This window comes from Solanum lycopersicum, chromosome 4 (assembly GCF_036512215.1).
Source record: "Solanum lycopersicum chromosome 4, SLM_r2.1".
NCBI lineage: Eukaryota > Viridiplantae > Streptophyta > Magnoliopsida > Solanales > Solanaceae > Solanum > Solanum lycopersicum.
The window spans coordinates 64,547,691-64,568,607 of NC_090803.1; the positions used below are offsets into that span (position 1 = coordinate 64,547,691).

Below are 20,917 nucleotides of genomic sequence, written 5' to 3' on the forward strand. Positions count from 1 at the left end.
TCTAAGATTGTGAACAAAAAAAATTATACTTGTAAAAATCGATAATTTAATCCTCTAATATAACCTTAAACCCTATGTACTACATCATCTATTATATAAGTAAACAGACAGGATAAACGAATATATGATCTATTAAAAATAAATAAATAATTGTTCTATAATAACTGTTATATCTAAACACATTGTTAATAGTATATATCATAATATGAACAACTCTTTAATGTAATGCAATGCAAATACCGAATACCTAATGAAAAATAATAATTGATTAATGTGTGCTTCTAAATTGTTCTTTCTTCTCCATCTTTGAACACTTCGAGATACAAGAGTAATAAAATGAATTGATACTTTATTTGTATACAATAATTTTTTTATTTGTATATAATATATATGTTATTCGAACCAGCTATTGGAAAATGACCTATAAATTATATTTCTTTCATTCGGCATTTTTGGACTACGTCAAGCTGAACACGCATTGTCTCATTCATAGATTTAGAATATACTCACAAAATATATGACAATTGACAATATCGCGTTATAAAAAAAATTATTAGCAAAAAATAAATGAATAAATCACTAAGGGAGTGTTCGAGGTGAAAGGTTATTTTTTCGTGAAAATTAAATAATAATGAACCTTTTATAATAATTCGGATTGTCTCCCAGCTCGATGAAAGAGAACCCCAGTCTGCACGTCTTCAAGATAAAATTAATCATGCAATCTTCTATTATTTCAAATTCTATTTATCTTTTTTCTCAATCGACCAGCAAGACAATGTATTTAAGCACGAGGGGATTGAACGTCGAGATTGGTAGAGTGTTGAGGATTAGAAAAGACAATAATAAAATGTCACGTATGAAATTTATTATTTTTATATTTTAACTATTATTATAATCACTTTTCTAATTAAAGAAAAAAATCTTGTTTTTATACGAATATTAAAAAATATTTTACAGCGTTATAAATAAACTTGTACATGGAGAATGATGCAAGTATAGTAGAAATAAATGAAATCTTTTATATCATATTTTATGGGTCAATTCAATAGCGTCGATCTAATTAGAGGTCGTTTTTCCATTATAACAATAAATATTAATTTGTTGGCACTAAGATATAAATAAAATATGTAATCGTGTTTGGCCACTACTATCCTCTTTTTTTTTCTTTTTCCGTTTTAGGGTTTTGCTTTTTTAAATTAATGATACCCACTAAAAAAAGACTAATTTTAGAAAAAGAAAATTAATATCTCCATAGGCCTAAAATTTTAGTCCATAATTTCTTCACATGTGAAAACAGATTAGCATAAAGCTTCTATCTATTCACGTGGCAATTTTTAATATAGTGATAGACATGTAATTTCTCTCGAATCATTAAATATTACGGTTAAACGATAAATATTTATCCAACGTTTTTGATTAAAAATTTCAACTATTGAATTTTGATTTTGGATATAAATATTTTTTTTTTTAAAAAAAATATTTTACTTGTTAATATGAGTTTTCAATGCAAATTTGAAAGTAAACGAATAAAAAGAAGAAATCTAATGTGTACTTTATATTCTTTTATTTAATCATCATCAATTTAACTTATAGTTAGACTTTGATAAACTCAATAATAATTTTATCGCTTTCGCTAGTCTACCGTTCGTAACACGCTTTAAAGTTGTCACAATATTTAATTATTAGTATAAATTTTAGAAATTACATGATTTAGATATGAAAATTAGAATAAAAAATAATTTTTAGCGACATAAATTTTGACATTAATAAAGAGTGTTAAAGTCTTTATTGGCATCAGTTAACTGTCATTAGAACTAATATCGCTAAATGTTTTAGGAACATATACAAAGAGTGAATATTTTCACTAAAAATATATATTTAATGGCAATTAAGAATTAAATATCGCTAATGGTTATTTTTGTTATAGTGGAAGGTAACACAAACAAGATACATCATATTAGCTCGAATACATTGAAGAGTATCTCGAATACATTATAACATAAATCGGATGTATAATATGTATCTTGGATACATTAAAAACTAGCTCGAATACATATGTAGATCTGATACATCAAAAACTAGCTCAGACAAATTAAAATTAACTCGAATATATAATAAAATAAACCAATAAACTAAATACAGTAAATATTGGCTGAGATACATTTATATGTAGCTCGGATTCATTAAAGAAATAAGTGCTTCTAGATTTTTTTAGAAATAGAAGAAAATATTAAGATTAAGAAAAATATAAGACGTGTATTCAGTAATTTTCCTAATTATAATTCGTTAATATACTTTTTCATTTGAATTTATAATTTAACTATGCTATTAAATTTTTACTGATTCTTTCACCGTGTCCTATGAATTGTTCGATAATTATTAGTCAATTACTAATTATTTTCGTGATATAAACCTTATATTAAAAATAGTTTTGTAAAAAAAGTTAGAGCAACAGACAAGGAAACTGAGTGTTGGTTGATGAAAGATCATTTAACTACTTCGTAATCATAAGTTAGGTACAAAAGAAGAAAGTTTAATTATCATCATAATTATATGCCACGTAAGCATGGAAAGTACTTAATCTTAATTTAATAAAAAGGCTCAGAAAAAAAATATTAATAAAGAATAACAAATTAGCTTTTTCTTTAATTATTTTCTCTATTACCAAACACTTATGTAGGACCTTTTAAATTTAATTCAATGTTAGCCATTAGGCATAAAAAGGGAATCTCCATAAACCTGATAATATCAGCTGACCAATATTTTTATTCCCTTTCTTTATACCCATATTTAATGTGTTTAAAGCAATAATTTATCGAAAAAAATCAATCTATCTATAAAAATAAGCTTTGTGCATATATTTTACAATTTTTCTGGATTACGTTAATTTAATAAATGAATATTTGGTATATGGATCGAGAAAAGAACTTGAGAAGGGTAAGAAAATCAAAATTAAAAAGTAATTTATTATTAAAACGAGCATATTTTTAGATATTTCTTTTAACTTAATGATATAAGATAAATAACAATATCGTATAGCATATACAAGAGGTTACTAATGTGTACACATAAAAATCATGCTCATCCCAAAGGCAAAATAATCAAATTTCAAACATATTATCATACTTTATTAAATGGTACGAAAATTTGTATTAAATTTATTGAATAGGTATTTGAATTATATTTACTTCTAGACATAGTAAATTAATGGATCTTCAATCTAAGCATTGAAGTACCTTATTTGACATGTAGTGAAGTTTTTAAATCAAGATTTAATTTCAGTAGACGTATCAATTTATACCAAATTAACAAATATAATTGTTAATGGATAAAAATGTAGAAATAATCGAATACGAACAAAATCTCAAATTAATATCTTAAAAATAGAAAATTAGTAAGAAACTACGTATAAAACATAGTGACACTTCTGATAAAAGAGACACATTATTGGAGAAAAACATATGAATTTGAACAAAAAGAAAACGATAATATTTATCACTACAGTATAATATAATATATAAGGAATATCATTCGTGAATATCGATCTAAAAAATACGTTATTTGTACACTTATTTCAATTATGTAATAGTTGATGGAGATCTTAATTTTTCTCTTAATCATTCGATTTTTAATCTTATCTCCATAAAAAATAATTCATAATAATTAAAAATTTTAATCTTATCTTTAACACAAATAATTTTATATTCGATATCATACTTTTGAAACTCTATATTTTTGTTATCATAACATATATCCTTACTATCTTGGCTCCAAAAATTTTATGAACATAATTAGTCACTCCACAAAGATAATACTTGTCGTTATTCCTATAAAGAAAATACATTTTTGTAAACATGAACAAAATTCATGTTCATTAGGTCTTCTTTTGAAAAAAATAACTATAAATATTAAAGTATTATAAATTTTAATAATTAATTATTTATAATATTTAAATTTAATAATATGTCACATAAATTAAATTTAACAAATGAGCACCTTCGAGGCACGGTTTTAAAGAGACTTTCACACGTGCTAAGGGACTGGGATTCGGTACGGTCAACCACGTGTCTTCTCTTTCTCCTACGCCCTAATATATTCCTCCTCTTCCCATTGACCAAAAAACATAACCTCTTTCCTTTTTCTCTTTAACGCTTTCAGTCACCAAAACGTTGTCGTTGTAAGCCTCTCATTTTATTCCCCACACACTCGCCGGAGATTATTTAACGGCGACGACGAAGACTTAATTAAGTGAAAGCATAATCTCCGACGATGGAGACTGAAATTCAATCGAATTTCACTTATATGGGACGGACCTTCACTAATCTCAGTATCAATGGAAGTTCCTCAGCTTTCAGCGATTGCAACAGTGATGTATCCGGTGAGTTTCCAACAGCTTCTTCTCAAAGCCGGCGGTTGTTTTTGGCTTGTGCGTCGGAAAATTCTGATGAATTAATCGAACAACTCGTTTCCGATCTCGAGTCTAGTTCAATCGATGAGCAAAAACAAGCGGCGATTGAAATTAGACTCCTAGCGAAGAATAAACCGGAAAATCGTATTAAAATAGCTCGAGCTGGAGCAATTAAACCGTTGATTTCGCTAATCTCCTCCACCGATCCTCAGCTTCAGGAAAACGGCGTTACGGCAATTCTCAATCTGTCTCTTTGCGATGAGAATAAGGAGCTCATCGCTGCATCAGGAGCGATTAAACCTCTAGTACGAGCGCTTAAAGTTGGAACCTCAACAGCCAGAGAGAACGCCGCTTGCGCTCTTCTCCGGCTATCGCAAGTTGAGGAGAACAAAATCGCAATCGGTCGTTCAGGTGCAATTCCTCCGCTAGTGAACCTTCTAGAAACCGGAAATTTCCGCGGCAAAAAGGACGCATCAACTGCTCTGTACTCTCTCTGTTCTGTGAAAGAGAACAAAGTGAGAGCAGTACAAGCTGGCGTGATGAAGCCTTTGGTAGAACTAATGGCGGATTTCAGTTCAAATATGGTGGATAAATCAGCGTTCGTTGTGAGCGAATTGATATCAGTGCCGGAGGCAAGGCCGGCGCTGGTGGACGAAGGTGGAATTCCGGTATTGGTAGAGATCGTAGAGGTCGGATCACAACGGCAGAAGGAAATTGCCGTTTCCATTCTGTTACAGATATGTGAGGATAGCGTGGCGTACCGTACTATGGTGGCTCGCGAAGGAGCCATTCCTCCCCTCGTCGCTTTGTCTCAGTCCGGAACCAGTCGCGCCAAACGAAAGGTAAAAACAAATATTATTATATTATTAAAAATATAAGTCTATTTTCTATTGCGTAGATTCGAGTATATCAAAAACGAATATCGAAAATTCAAACATATCTTCAAATAACTTGAGATTATTAGATTAAAATATTTTCAAATTGTTAATTGATTGCACTTAAATGTTAATCCAACCGTTAACATTACCAACAATTATTCACTCGATTAATAATTATTATCACAAAAAAAATACTTTATAACAGTGAGGTGTTGGGGAATTGAACATGGACATATCTTTACTGTTAGGTGTATGAAGTAATCGTTTCTGAACAATGTCTACCCATTTGTCTGTAGCTTTTTAGGGAACAAATTATTGGTTAAATTCTCTTCCTGAAGATTAATACTGCTATATAAAAGTTCAAATTATAGTCCTATTACTTGTCCTTCTCTTAGCCACACGGTTAGTGACCAAATTAAGACTGATTTATATATGTATACTCCTAACTTTTTCTCACACATTTATTAATTTATTATGATATAATAAACTTAATAAAATGTATGGCTGACTCTTTCTTTTATCCCAAAAGTACACCCTTCTACCTGTTACCTAATGATTAAGAAAAGGAAAAAAGAGAAGACAATACATAAATAAAAAGAGTAAAATATACACACATTATTTAGAGATTGAAAGTAAGTGGTATAGGTGAGTTTATAAATAATTTGCTTAAGTAGGCATAAAGTATATTGTATTAGATTAAAGCTTCTCGTCTGATCGAGTTGATTGAGCCTGAGATCTGTTTCATTGTACGGGGCTTGTCTAGTGATATTTACTATTGGTATTTTATTTTGTATAATGAGTGTTTTTGTGTATTGTAATTGGGGACAGGCGGAGAAACTGATTGATCTTCTACGGCAACCAAGATCCGGTAACGGCGCTGCAACAGCAGTAGCAAGAACCTCTGGTGTGCCAGTCTGAACTTGTGTCCCTACATGTTTCTCTCTTTTGTTCTTTTTCTTTATTTGTATTATACCAGTCCAACAAAACCACAAATTATCATGGACAAATATACAAAACAAAAAAATATTAAAAATTAAAAATTGTAAATGTCTTCTGTTAGAAGTAGTAGTGTAGTTTGTAAATTTGGTGGGTTTTGATTTTTGGCCAAGGCTTGTGTTTCTTGAAATTGTGATATGAAATTGTACTACTTTTTGTTTGTTTGGTTTATACTTTACCTTTTTACTTGTATCCAGATTGTTCCTTATTCCTTTTGATAAGTGGCGTATTGTTTAATTAAAATCAAAGTCTGCTACGTGAAAAAGCAAAAGTAAGTCATTGTTACACGAATCCTTTTATATAACGCCAATATAAACAAAAGCGTCTCGAAGAATCTCTTTGGTTTTCTTTCTTCACAATTAATCGACTATATATTTTTAAATTATCCTTTTTTGCGTCTTGTAATGATGTGTTACCAATTTCCGCCATTGACGTAGCCACACACAACACAAAGTGTCAGAGTAGGTAAAAGTTCACTCACAATTTAGTTTTTACGATTGAATTAGATTTATTATTATAGTTTTTACGATTGAATTAGATTTATTATCATGTTTTTATGAATAAGTATATTAATTAATTTTATCTATTAACAAATAATTTTTTTTATATAAGCGTGATTTGATAATTTAGTAGGTCGAGCAATTGGCATATTGAAGTTTTACTATTTATTTAACATTCAAATAATATTAGATCATTCCTAAGTCTTTAACCTAGGAGATAGGAGAAAATAAAATAAAGGGTAGAAATTAGCATATTGATTTTAACTTCAAACAAAGATTTCAAAGTTAGTTATTCTTTGAAAAGTTCCACTTTGTCCCACATAATTTAACCTAACATGAAGTTTACGAAAGAAACTAATACCTTTTTTATCTATTGGTAAATCGAAGTTTTACTATTAATTCGCTTGTTTTGCCTTTTTATTTTCATTTAAAAAGGATCATCTTTTCATTTGTCAACTTTTTAATGCATTACAAAAAGGTTTGAAGACTAAATTTTTTGTTTTAATTTTCTGCCTGACATATTTAAAATCATAAAATTAAAAAATATTTTTATATATTTCATTTATCTTTAACGTCAAGTTAAAATAAGACAAACAGATTAAAACGGAAAAATCATAATATAACAAACAGCATGTAAGTCTATTCATCACATGGGTGTGTAACATTATAAATCGATATCATTGATTGGACATAGATTGAAAATTATGGAAACATGTCTTTATGTTGAACGAAGCTTGGTGTGTATCTGTATTTTAGTGTCTTCTTTGATTCGAAATGACTCTTCATTGGGCCCTTATATTAACCTATCTTCGTTGGACATGTGAACATATCAAATTTAAATCAAATGTATCTATGCTTTCCTTTTTTATTTTAAATCTTGTAACATTTGCAATCTTATCATCATAATATATTTGTAACCATACTAGAACAAGAACGTGTTTGTGGATCTTTGCACCCTTTGATAGAAACATATTTCTCCTCTGCTTCAATTCGTTTGTCCTGCGTTTTTTTCTAGTCTATTTTAAAAATAAATGTCTCTTTTTCTTATTCGCCAGCTCTTTAGTTTTAAATTTCTATATAACATGCTTATAGAACATTTTGATATATTCTATGTATCTTTAGTTCAATATCACAAGATTTAAAGTTATTCTTTTTTTATTTTCTTAAATTTTACATTAAATTAAAATAAGATAAACAAATTGTAATAGAAGGAATAATAATTAGAATATCAAAAGCATATATAAAAAGAATTCATTAGAATCAATATTCAGTCAAAGGAGGGACCGAGGCGTTAGGTAATTTCATTAGAATCAATATTCAGTCAAAGATAGATTTTAAAATTCTAGAATCTTCTTAAGAATATGATTTAAAGATAAAGTTATCAAAAAATTTCTTATAAATATATCTAGAAGCATCTATAGACATGTATAAATAAAGGACGCGATATTAGGTTTTTGTAATTGATTCAAGAAAAATCAATTTTCTGGTTCTTTTCATTACAAAGTTTTATCATCCTGATCCTCCTTCTCCTTTCATGCCTCCTCTTCTCTAGTTAAATCTTCTAATCGTACTTATTAACAATCTAGAGCTTCTAAAATTGTTAGCAGGATCGAAAAATTTAACTAAAGAGAGGAATCCATGAAGGAAGAACGGGGATTTGGATTAGAGAACTTTATAATTTTATTTTATTTTTTTTGCTATGAAGTATAGGTCTTATTAACTCCATCGAGTTTTGTTACTCTAAAGTGGTTGTTGGAAGTCGCTCGAAGGAGTTTCCTTCTTTATGCTCTGGCTCGGTCTTCATGATAGAGGAGGAAGAAAAATTTGATTTTTCTCGATTATAATTAATAAAGTTTTTTAGCATTAATTTATTTATTTTTAAAATTATGAATTTATCATTTATTACAAATTTTTGTTTATGTTACTCATAACTTTATTCTTTATGTCAAAAATATCAAATCCGGATAAACTGATGTCACCACTCTCCACCTGCCCCTTGTTAGAAATGTATATAAATCTCATGATGATACTTGCTACTACTTTTACAATTTCTTTAAATTCTCATACACCATGATTGCCTTGTTAAAGCTATATCATAAAGGTCAAATATCATAGTATAAGGAGTTGAAAAAAGTGTAATATATTAAGCTTTAATTATGGCATAACATGTTCAAAGTTGTGTAGACGTTTTACCTATTGAAATTGAAAAATGCAAAATAGCGGAGAAAACGCCTTGATATAAACAAGTAAACTACTACTATAGATTATTACAACTAGTGCTACGTTTTGACTCGATTGAAAATAAGCAAATACAAACAAAATTAAGGGTCCTCTACATTGAAATTTGAGTAAATATTATTAGTTCACATGTAAGTGGTGTTCTTTTTCCTAGTATCTGGTGTCTACTAGTACATGGACTTTAGTTCAAGTAAATTCAGATTCGCACTAGCAAATTATTTTCTAACAAAGGCGATTCGATATTTAGCAGAATTTAAATTTAAAATATCTTATTAAAGATGAAAAAACATCTATTATTCCACTGCAAGTCTAAAACCCTTGTCGCTTTACAACTATTGGACCAATCAAATATTTATTTTGAGTGATATTTTTAATATTCTTAATAAAAGAATAATATGTACAAATAGGGAAAGTTAGGTTTTACCTTATGACAAACCTTAACGAGGTCAAATACCTCTACTATTATTAGCAAGCATATAATAATTAATACGAATTGAACTTGGAAAATCAGAAAAAACAAATACTCTATTGATCACAATATAATTGTTTACACACTATAATAATATTTCAAATAAAAATGTTGATAAAATGGTAATATTACCTTTTTTCTAATCTTAGTATTCACTTTACTAAAATATTTTAGGGGTGTGTTTCTCAAATTAATAACTAATAAGTGATGTTGTATGTATGAAACTCACACTCTCAAATATGAAATTAAAATTAAAAAAATAGTTTAAATGTGTTTTTAACTCTTATTAAAATATACATGGATGGTATTATAATGTAATTGCTACATTTTTTATAACAAAGAAGTGCTAAACTCTTTTGATTGATCTGTATTTTTACTACATAACAATGATCTTTAGCGGCAATTAATTAACGAATATAGTTCAATTGTCATTATTATGTATTTTTAGCTACATTAACATTTTTGTATATGTTCCTAAAGTTTTAAGCGACATTAAATCTAATGATACTTAACTTATGCCGATAAAAATTTTGACACTCTTTATTAATATATTTATTTATTACGGCTAAAAATTGCTTCGTCGTATTGTTGGGTGAAATATAGAACTAGATAGCCATTATCAAAAAAGAAAAATCAATAGAGATTTGAAAACTGAAAAGTAAAGACTTTAAAAAGCTTTTACAAAAGTTGTTTTTTTAAAAAAATACTTTTCCTTTATAATTTTTGAATAAAAACCACAAGGTTTACCTAAAACTTAGACAAACAATGTTACATTACATCAAAGTACTTCACTAGATCTCCCACATGCTTCATGTTCTATACAATCCCAAATTTATGTCCCTACTAGGATTTGTATGTCGTTAACTTTATCATATTGTGTTAAATTAGGCTTGGGCCTAGCTCGCTCATTCATTTATTCATCGATATAGGCATCCCCCTCTCCTCTCCCTCCTCTCATGTTCAAATTCGATTTTTTTAAATTTCAGATTTCATTCTCCGGCACGATGGATAATATTCTTTCATTTCCTCTCCGAATCTTATCCATTGTCCTCGGATCTTTTATTAATACGTGATATTCATTCATCACTCCTTCTTCTCCTTTTTGCATATTCGGATCTGAACATTCTTTTTATTCTGAATTTTATTGTCTGATTTCATGTGTGACATTTATGGATCTAAGGTATTTTCAATATCGCAATTATCCACAGGGGAGGTGTTAGGCGTACATCAAAATTCGTCTCTAGTACTGTATTAAAGAACCTAACTTACATTTCAAAAACTATATAATAAAGAAGAGGATTAGTGCTATAATCATATTTTAAAAATCCCCAAAAATTCCTTCTTTTTTTTTTCCATCGACGTATGACATTTCATTCATCATGTTGGTGTCATATAATACTTCTAGTCTTGTTTAAAAGTGGAAAAGATAGTGGGGAAATTTATGTCAAATTGACAAGACACATTACGTTAATTGGTGAGGCCACACGTACGTAGTTAAATATGGTGTTGTTAATTCCACGTCAGGGGATTTCAATTTTCAAATTAAAACGTGGAAAGAGAGTAAAACATAATAATTATTCTAAACAACCAAGGAGCACTATGATTATGTTGTACTACTTGTTTTTATAATATTTGGATTCTCATTTAGGAGGCTTTATATGCTTAGTTTGACAAATAAATAACTAGAATTATATTGGACTTCAATAAATCATATGAAGTTAGCGATAGTTCAAAAAGAAATTTTAGCAGAAATGACAATTGCAGTTATATTATTTACTATCCATATCTTATTCAGCGTTTCAAAGGTCACTAAAACCTATTGTGATTATTTTCACAAAAAATCATAAATTAAGGGTTTGACTTTTTATCGCTAAAATTATCAATTTAAAGATGATCAAGAAAATGGATATCAAAATATTCAGATAAAATGAGACCTACTTCAATCTCTTCACTACAAAGCTAGAAGCATTAAACAAGGGCTAAAATCATGCAAAACAATATGATATAATAATATATATATAAAGATCATGAAATGGAAACTAATTATTTATTCGTTTGTCAAGCTTATAAATAAGGACATATAGTTACTTCCTTTTAGGGGCGCTATTATTTTATTGAACATTATAAGTATTTGTTGAAAAATAATGTGTATCAATATGGTTACTAAAATATTAAACAATATTTAAAAAGAGCCAACAAATGTACAGATTGTTTTAGCAAATGGAGGACATAAATATAAAAATAATTTTAAAAAATATACGTATTTTGAGTTTGCTAGAAGAGAAAAAAATGTCTATAGGGAGCGTTTAAATAATTCAATAAAATCAAATATAAAAATAGCTAATTTGAGACGGTTGAGAAATATCTACGTCCTGCCTATAGCAAGGCCCACGAGGGGTTGGGTGGTCCTGGTAGGAGTCATGATCAAATATAACGCGTATTTGATGGACTTAATTAAGACATAAAAGTAACGCCTTATTATCAGCTATAGCTTTTGACACAATACAATAAGCACTAAGCGTTTAATCCTAACAAGTGATATCACGTTTAATTTTAATCGAAACAGAAGGTATATTTAATTAATAATCCACCTAGTTTTCAATTCATTCAAAAGACAAGATCTACATTTTATATTTTCCATGTGACAACATTATAAAGGAAGACAACATGCCAATGTGAAGTGAAACTTATTTTATCTATTAATAATGCCAATAATTTGAACATTGCAATAATTATTTGTAGTGGATCTGAAGTACATGTAACATGTATCGTACATCGTGGAGTAAGTACGAAAAGGACAACAAATGTATATAAAGTCGTAAAATCTTTCATATTTTTCGAAATTCACCTTATTTATACGTATATTATGTATCATAAATCATGGAGTAAGCAAGAAAAAAGACCATATATATGATGGGGTCTTTATATGTTCGATAGATTTCTCGAAGATCTTTCATACAAAGTTATATTTCAGAAAAGTTAAAGTGTTATCAGAGTTTTTTAAATATTTTTCAAGATCCACCTTATTTCAATTAGCCGTTATAATTATTAATAATAAGTAAGCATTACTTTTTCTTTAGTTAGTTTATATCCCAAGAAAAAAAAATGTAATTACTTTAATTTGGTTGTATTACCTAGGAAATAATTGGCTATATATTTTAAAAAGAAAAACGAATAAATTAGTTGCGGTTCATTTCATTGGTCATCTCATACCAATTGTTTTGATTTATTAGGTTAAAAATTAAGTTATATATGCATATATATATATAGGAGAAAAAAAAAAGATGATGGTCATTTACGTTGTTGTGTTTTTTTTAATAAAAAAAGGTTTTCTTTTGTTATATTTAAGTCCAATTAAGTAACATATAATAATATTACACGCAAGAGTTCTTAGTTTCTAACTTCTAATACAAGCCATAATTTAAGTTTGTGATACAGAAAAATGACTTATTACCAAGAATTGTGAAGTTTTTTAAATCTTAATCAGTGATCTTGATTTGTTCAAGATATGTGTCATGCCTCTTTTTTTTTTCTCTCTCAAAATATTTTTTGATTTTTATTTGAAAGAAAAAGAATTTTTTCCAATTAAAGTGACATTTTGAAAAGGGATAATTATTATTCAGAGTCGCTGGTGTTCGAAGTCACCTTATTTAAATCTCTAATCAAAACGAAATTTGACTCTATTTTTTATTGGTTTGCGAACTAAAAATCCGAGTAAGGAATTCTGTTGACCGAGGGGAAGGTGTTAGGCACCCCTCGAGTCCCATGGTTCTAGCACGGTCGCTTCATTGACTTTGATATCACTAGACTTAATTTTTAATATTATATTATTTATCTTAATAATAAATTATTTTTTTTTACTTTATTCTCTCATTTATTTTAAACCTTTTAAAAATCGTCTTATTTATTTTAAATCTATTGAAAATTATTTTATTATTTTTGGTATGTGTCCATTAATTCAAAATTTGAAACATTCATATTTATTTATATATTTATTATTTATTATTTATTTATTTATTTTGATTTTATATTTTATATATATAATATATATATATATATATATTATGTTATTATGGGGATGAATTTATATAGGTATTTTATAGTTAGAAAAAAAAAATTAGAGTTCAAGTTAATTTAGGATTTCTATTTATTTATTTTTTAATTTAAAAATAGAAAGATGAAATTTTATGAGATTTGAAATTAGTTTTAAAATCACAAAAATTCTAAATAGATTAGGACTATATTTATTTTTTAAGAAAGGTTTTCACTTCTTTTTTTTTTAATACATGTAACAATTTTTAACATTTTGTCTCCTTTTTTTTAAAAAAAATTAATTATTATTTTTAGATCAATTCTTTTTGTTTACGTTTGTTATCTTTTCCTTTTTTATATATATATAAAAGAAATTTTACGTTCCTTACTAAAAAATAAATTTGTGATACATCCTCTTTTTTTTTATCTTTTATTTTTTTTATTTTTTTACTTTTTGTTCTTTTTATGTTTTTAACTCTTTTTTTTATTATTATTTTTACGTTTTTTCTGTTTTTTTTTTCATTTTTTTCACCTTTTTTTTCTCTACACGTTTTGTTTGATTTTAATTTTTTTTTTCTGTAAAGTTTGTTTCTCTTCTTTTTTTTAATTTATTTTATCATTATTTTTATTTTTATTTTATTTTTATTTTATTATTATTTTAAAGATTTGTCTCCTTCTCCCTTTTTTTTAAAAAAAATAATTTTTGTTACTCTTTTTTTTTTTACGTTCTTTTTCATTTTTTTATATCCACTTTTTGTTTTATTAGTTTTATATTATTATTTTTTATTTTCATTCTACTTTTCTCTTCTTTTTTTTAAAAAAAAATCAGGTATTTTATTTCTTTTATTTTTTTTATTTTACTGTTTTCTGTTTTTTTTTTAAAAAAACTGATATTTTTTTTATTCTTTCTTCTTTTGTTTTTTTTTTAATTAATCTTTCTCATTGTTTTTAATGTTAGTTATGACTCTTTTATATATTCTCTCAATGATAAACTTTAATAATTCGAATTAGATAACTATCTTATACTTATTCTAAAGATAATTTTTAATCCAAATAATGTATTAAAAAAAAATTAAAACGTATTACACATAAGTTTTTAAATTACTAATCAATTAAAATTTTAGTTTACATCCTAATCTAACAAGTTTATAAATTTTATTTTTTATATTTTTAGTGGAAAATTAGGCTCAGAAAAATATTATTAAATATCACAAAATAAATTCTAATATAAATTGCATCTAAAAAAAACAGACACTAATAATAATGCAAAAAAATGTATGATACATCTTTTACTTTATATTATTTTTGTTAGCAAGAAACATTTTCTTTTTTTTTTCGTTTTTCAGATCGAGAGAAAAAAATCTTAACATGCATCACATATTGATATTGCATAATAATAACATACGATTCAAAGAACTTCATATTATTAGATTCAAATTTTGATACAACATTACATTTAAATAATGCGAGAGTTTAGAATTACCTCGTTGCGAAGATGGATATCACGAAAAATAACTTCTATGATCTAACTGATTTGAGCCACGAATTTGGAACCACGACAAAAAAAATTCTAACTCTGACCTAATTCTCAAAAGAATGACTCCCTTTTCTTCTCTTGTGTATTTCTCTGTATCTGTCCCCTCTCTGTATTTTTTTTCCGGAACGTGTTTTTTTATAATAATTTTGGCTGAGAGTTTGGTGCTAATTAAAAGGAAAGTAATAGAGTTGGATTAGGATTTAATTTGAAATATTGTTCAGAGAATTATGGTTGAGATAAGGATGGACATAAAATAAATAAATAATAATAAGAGAAAATTAAAAAAAATTGTGAAATAAACGTCCAAAGATAGAGAAGAAAGGAAAAAAATAAAAAATAAATAGGATGAGATTTTTAGTAAAATAAGTTAGGAAGTTGGGAATAATTAGGATAAGGGAAAGGTAATTTGAATATTTAGGACTCCCCTTTTTTTCTTCTTCTACCATTATTTTTAAACTAATTAAAAGTTGAAGATTTAAAACAAATATCATAAATTCATAATTTTTTATTATTAAAATAATTTACACAATTTATTTATTTTTTATTTATTTTAAATATAACCTTTTTAAAAAAAATTGGTGTTTGACTCTTTATATTTTGGTAAAAAATTAGGTGTTCACAATATATATTTGTCCTTACTCAGGAACATTTTAGGATTAATTACGGAAATCTCATCTTTTAATTTATTATTGTCATTATCCCTCATAAGCGCATCACACTAGTGTATCATGTAAAAATGCACCTCGCATATCAGATTAGTGTATCTCGCGCATCATATTAGTGTATCTCGCGTATCAAATTAATATATCTCGTACATCACATTAGTGTATGATGTATCTAATGCAATTCGCGCATTAGATTATTGTATCTCACACATCAAATTAATACATCTCGCGCATTAGATTAATGATTCACCGCTTCTATTACTGTATCCGTTTTGAGGAATTTTTATAATTATAAACTTTTAAGCGATAAATTGTAATTTTACATTAGAAGTATATAATTTCTGTAATTTGTCTAACATTTTACCCTAAAGTAAATATTCCACCTTGGATCTATCTTGTCCATTAACACGATCTTATATCAGCCCATAAGTGAGGACTGGTAGCCCATAGATATTGCCTAAAACCGAAAAGGTGAAGACCCGATCCGCACCAAATTTAACTTGTGTTTGATTTTTAAATTTATTGGTGTACGTATCGACGTTGGAATAAATTCAAAAATACCATGCCTATGATAAATTTTGACAAAATTTAACTTTACATGCAATGTCTAAAAATTTTCTAGTTCATGCATTTAAGTTTGAAATGTACTTCAGTCATTTTATCTAAAGTTTAATTGGTATAGTCAAAATTTAGGAGTTGTATATGTGAACTTTCACATATTGCAAACATACAAATTATATTTGTATGTTATAGGTATAGTTGCAAATTGCGCTTCATAACAAACATAAATATGTATATTTCACTATATATACAAAAGAAAGCAATTTTGTAATCTACTTTGATATAAATATACAAAAAATCAATTGTATAATATGTGTTTGCTATTATATACAGAAGTTTAATTAGGAATGTCAAAATAGACTGCCCTTTGAAATTTTTGCAACTTAAAATTAGCTTAATATTCACATTATAATGATATGGGTCCTTGTAAATGCGCTGGGCCTGAAACTATGGCTTATATTATGGGCTATATATCCAAAACACTTGAAATCTCGCAGCCTATCAATTAAGACCCGGGGAATTAGCCTAAGAAAATATGATTCGCTATGCTACGTTTAAATTTTTATTATAACGCATTTTTTATTTTAAAAAGTACTATTAAAGATAGGGAGAAAATCCCCTGATATTTAAATTTGATTTCGGAAATTAAAAAGGTATCAAAAATTCATAACAAGATTATTCAAAGTATTGGATTAGATCAATTGTGGACCATTCAAACTTTGTTATATACAATTCACACCACTATACACAATAATAACATATTCGAATTCACTCATCAAGTAGAGTCTATAATAATGAAGTATACATAATATTTAATAGATTCTCGACTCAAAAACTATGTTTCTTGAATTACATAAAAACTATCACTATATCTACTTACTTTGTTTCTTATAAAAGAAAACTACAGCTCATTACATTAGTACAATTCAATCCGTTCAAGTTTTGAACAAAATAAACCGTACACAAAAGCGAGTATAAATTTTGTTCCAACTTCAAAATTCTAACAAAGACTGACACTATTTTTGGGGGGTTTAACCAAACTAAGTCATTATATAAAATCATTCACCAAAATAATATGTTTTTCTAAAATTTTACAAAATTAGTATAAACGTATTCCACAGTAACGCTTTAGGATATATTTTATTTTTTAAAAGTTGATGGCGTCAGATTGATATACGTTACTCACATTAACATTTTACTCCTAAAACGTTACTCACAGTAACGTTTTAGGAGTAAAACGTTACTGAAAATAACGTTTTAAAAGTAAAAAGTTACTTTTAGTAACGTATATCAACCTAATGCTGTTAGTTTTTTAAAAATAAAATATACCCTAAAACGTTACTATGAAATACGTTTATACTAGTTTTGTAAAATTTTAGAAAAATATATTACTTTGGTAAATTGTTTTATATAATGACTTAGTTTGGTTAAAAATTCCTATTTTTGTACCACTTTGACTTTATGTTTTCTTTTTAAGATGCAAATTCTTCTTTACATACATAAATACCAAATAAAATTTAAAAAAAAAAACAAAAGTGAATTTGAATAATACAACCCTAAAAATAAAGAGGAAAGTGGAAATGGTCCAAAGAAGGGACACTTTCTCACGTGAAATTTATCATGTGCATCTTATCCTCTTTTTTTATGGATAATCATAATGGACCCATCCTTGAAATTTTGCCTGATCTCACCATCTCCTTCAAAAATTTATTCTCGATCTCATACGATTGATATTAATTATATAAGATATTTTTCGTATCATAATAAATTATTAGAACCAAAATTTTCACTCTTGAATTCACAAAATTTTGGTCAATTTATTTGTGAAGTAAACACATTATAATATGATCGAATGTCAATTATGAAAAGAATAAAAATCATATTCTTTGCTTTATTCTCACATAGTAAATTGGAAAAAGAAAATTGAACAAAAACCTCTTTTCATCACAAAAATAATAAACTCAAAATTTGTGTATTCAAGTTTCTTTTTTGCAAGGATTGTTATTCTTGAATGTTGTCAAAATCCTATTGGGTAAAAATCCAAACTTTTTCCACAAATCCACAAAGTGTATCAAAGGTTCAAAAATTAAACAAACCATCCATAGTCCTTTTGTCTCTTTGTTTTTGGTTTGGTTGACACAAAACAAATGATAATTCAGGATTTAAGTTTTATGAATTCAATCACTCTGTACCCGCTTCAACAGGATCGATCACCTATGAGTAAGAGCCCTCCTTAGTTCTTGAGCCAATAAATTCGGAGCGCTAAGATGTGGCAAATGTCCCTCAATATTCAACCAATGCACGGTGTTCCTCCCACCAAGGTTGTTTTTTAGATACGTCGCGACTGAAGCGGGTACAGAGTGGTCCCTTGCTGTCTGAAAAATATGACATGGTACTTTCACAAGACCTAGAACACCCCTCATGTCACTATTAAATACTGTCCTTGACACAAACAATGTTATGTCTGGTCTCATATTGAACAATGTTCTACTGAATTCTCGTACAGCCGCCGGAACGTCGGCTCCGACGGCTAACGGGGCAAAACCATTGACCCATGCTTCATAATTTGCCTCCATTGCTGAAAACACTTTCTCTATTTCTCCGAGTTCAAATCCGCCATGGTAGTCTTCATCATTCAAGAATCTGAATTGGTGTGCAACATTATTTAATTAAAGATTTGGTGGAGTTAAAAAGATTTTAAGATAAGGATTCTGATAACATGAAATGTCAATTGATTGATCATAACATTCCTAAGCAAATAAATTCATGAATTTTGTCAAACATAAACTAAGGATAAGATAAGTAAGTTTGACAAAAGTGCTCTCAACTTTATGGGGAATTGAGAAAAAGTAAAAGAAAATAAAATAAACAAAAGGACCACGTTAAATATTCCTATTTTTGAGTAGACCAACCAAACTCAATATTATATTGTATGTATAGAAACTCAAATATTATACGTACATATGAACAACATTACTAATGCAATTGAAGTCAACGAAAAGTACAATATAAATAGATTCTATTGTTACTTTGTCAATACAGAGTCGATTTCATAAATTATACTCAAAAAATACTATATATGCAAAAAATAATAATACCATAATTCGTAATATATGCAAACGATATTTAAAAATAGTACGACATAAACAAAATTTACTATTATTTTATGGGGTACAGAGTTTGGTTCCAATATATTCATGTTCAGAAGGATATTATACACATATATATATCATATAACAATTTTTTTTATTAAATAATCATCAATTTTTTTTAAAAAAAACAAACTCAAATGATATTTTAACTCTCCAAAATTAAAGTACATAAATGTGCTGTATTTAAATGTCAAAGTTTAAAGAATTTACCACAATACATTTACTTATTTCATTTGTTATTTGAATACATGTGTGATGTACTTATTAATTTGACTCAAATATTGGATGTAATTTTTTTTTAAAATAATCCACATTCCCCATTTTCTACAAATTGGTAAATAATAGTATGATTTTTTTACTATTTTAATTTATGTGTTATTTTTTATTAATTAAAAATTAAATTTCATAAAATTTAATTAATAGTATACATTTTTAAATATTTATATTTTAATATTGATTTAAATTAACTCGAATAAACTAAAAGTGGATAAATAACACCTTACCTAGGAGATTTATATATTTCTCCTATGATTTGTGAGTTATTACAAAAGAGATGGAATAAGTAAAAAAAAAAGTTAAAAATTTAAAAAAAAGAAAATTCACCTGGGCGAAGCTCCGATGAGGATGAGTTTAGAGAAGAGTTCAGGGCGGCGAATCGAAGCGAGAATTCCGATCATGGCGGAGACAGAGTGTCCGACATAGGAACAACGATCGATTGCAAGAGCATCGAGAATATGTAGAAGATCATCAACGTAAGGGTCAAGTGTCGTATAACGTCGGAAATCGAAGAAATCAGGATTTACACTGCCGGCGCAGACAAGGTCGTACAGAACAACACGGTAATCTCGGAGAAAAAAAGGTAAAATTCGATTCCAAGCGGATTGGTCGGTACCGACCCCATGGGCTAAAACCAAAACTCTTTCGCCGGAACCGACGACCCGAACGTTAAGAGCATCTAAAAGGGTCTGACCCATTTTCAGTTTTTTGGTTCCTTTTTTTATTGGACGAAAAAAAAATGAAGAATACTTAAATCCTTTTTTCTTTTTTTTTTTGAATTTTTTTTTTTTTTTTTAATGGTTGTGTGAATGGGAAAAAGTTATTGGAGGGGTGTGGTACTTATAAAGTTGCCAAAAGACACCTACTTGCTTTTCATCCGTCTTAATTTATATAAGCTATTTTTTTTATATATAGAATTTAGAAAAGACCTTTTTTATTATTTTTGTTCCTTTTAATTGTTATATTATATTTTTTAGAGTTAATTTGATTGTTTTCAAATCTTTCAATTATATTTTTAAAATAAAATTTTAGATATTGAAAAATTATACAGAAATTACTATAAATTGTTTTTTTCATATCAATTTAATGAAAATATATATTTTAAAATGTTAGTCAAAATTTATATTGTTGGAATCTAAAAAATGAAACTATTACAACTAAAAAGAAACGCAGGGAGTAAAATTTATGGTCTAAAATATGACGAT

The 20,917-nt window shown here is 27.3% G+C and overlaps 2 protein-coding genes across 2 annotated transcripts; one reads left to right on the top strand and one right to left on the bottom strand.

Annotated features, from left to right (window-relative positions):
- Positions 1-3,902: 3,902 nt before the first annotated feature.
- Positions 3,903-6,453, top strand: LOC101259536 (U-box domain-containing protein 4). The gene is made up of 2 exons (XM_004238044.5): positions 3,903-5,250; positions 6,115-6,453. Exons 1-2 carry the CDS (start codon positions 4,270-4,272, stop codon positions 6,202-6,204), a joined length of 1,071 nt encoding a protein of 356 aa, XP_004238092.1. The 5' UTR covers positions 3,903-4,269; the 3' UTR covers positions 6,205-6,453.
- An 11,754-nt stretch (positions 6,454-18,207) lies between these two features.
- Positions 18,208-20,596, bottom strand: LOC101259838 (alpha/beta-hydrolase DWARF14-like). The gene is made up of 2 exons (XM_004238045.5): positions 20,040-20,596; positions 18,208-18,927 (listed from the first exon to the last, which is right to left on the bottom strand). The coding sequence occupies exons 1-2, from the start codon at positions 20,408-20,410 to the stop codon at positions 18,495-18,497; spliced, it is 804 nt and encodes a 267-aa protein (XP_004238093.2). The 5' UTR covers positions 20,411-20,596; the 3' UTR covers positions 18,208-18,494.
- Between the last annotated feature and the right edge of the window lie 321 nt (positions 20,597-20,917).

What these genes read in the sequence shown, in the direction of transcription:
- LOC101259536 (XM_004238044.5), top strand. Translation starts at nt 4,270, where the DNA reads ATGGAGACTGAAATTCAATCGAATTTCACTTATATGGGACGGACCTTC. An exon ending in CCAGTCGCGCCAAACGAAAG is followed by an intron (nt 5,251 to 6,114) that starts GTAAAAACAAAT and finishes AATTGGGGACAG; the next exon opens with GCGGAGAAACTGATTGATCT.
- LOC101259838 (XM_004238045.5), bottom strand. Translation starts at nt 20,410, where the DNA reads ATGGGTCAGACCCTTTTAGATGCTCTTAACGTTCGGGTCGTCGGTTCC. An exon ending in CTCATCGGAGCTTCGCCCAG is followed by an intron (nt 18,928 to 20,039) that starts GTGAATTTTCTT and finishes ACACCAATTCAG; the next exon opens with ATTCTTGAATGATGAAGACT.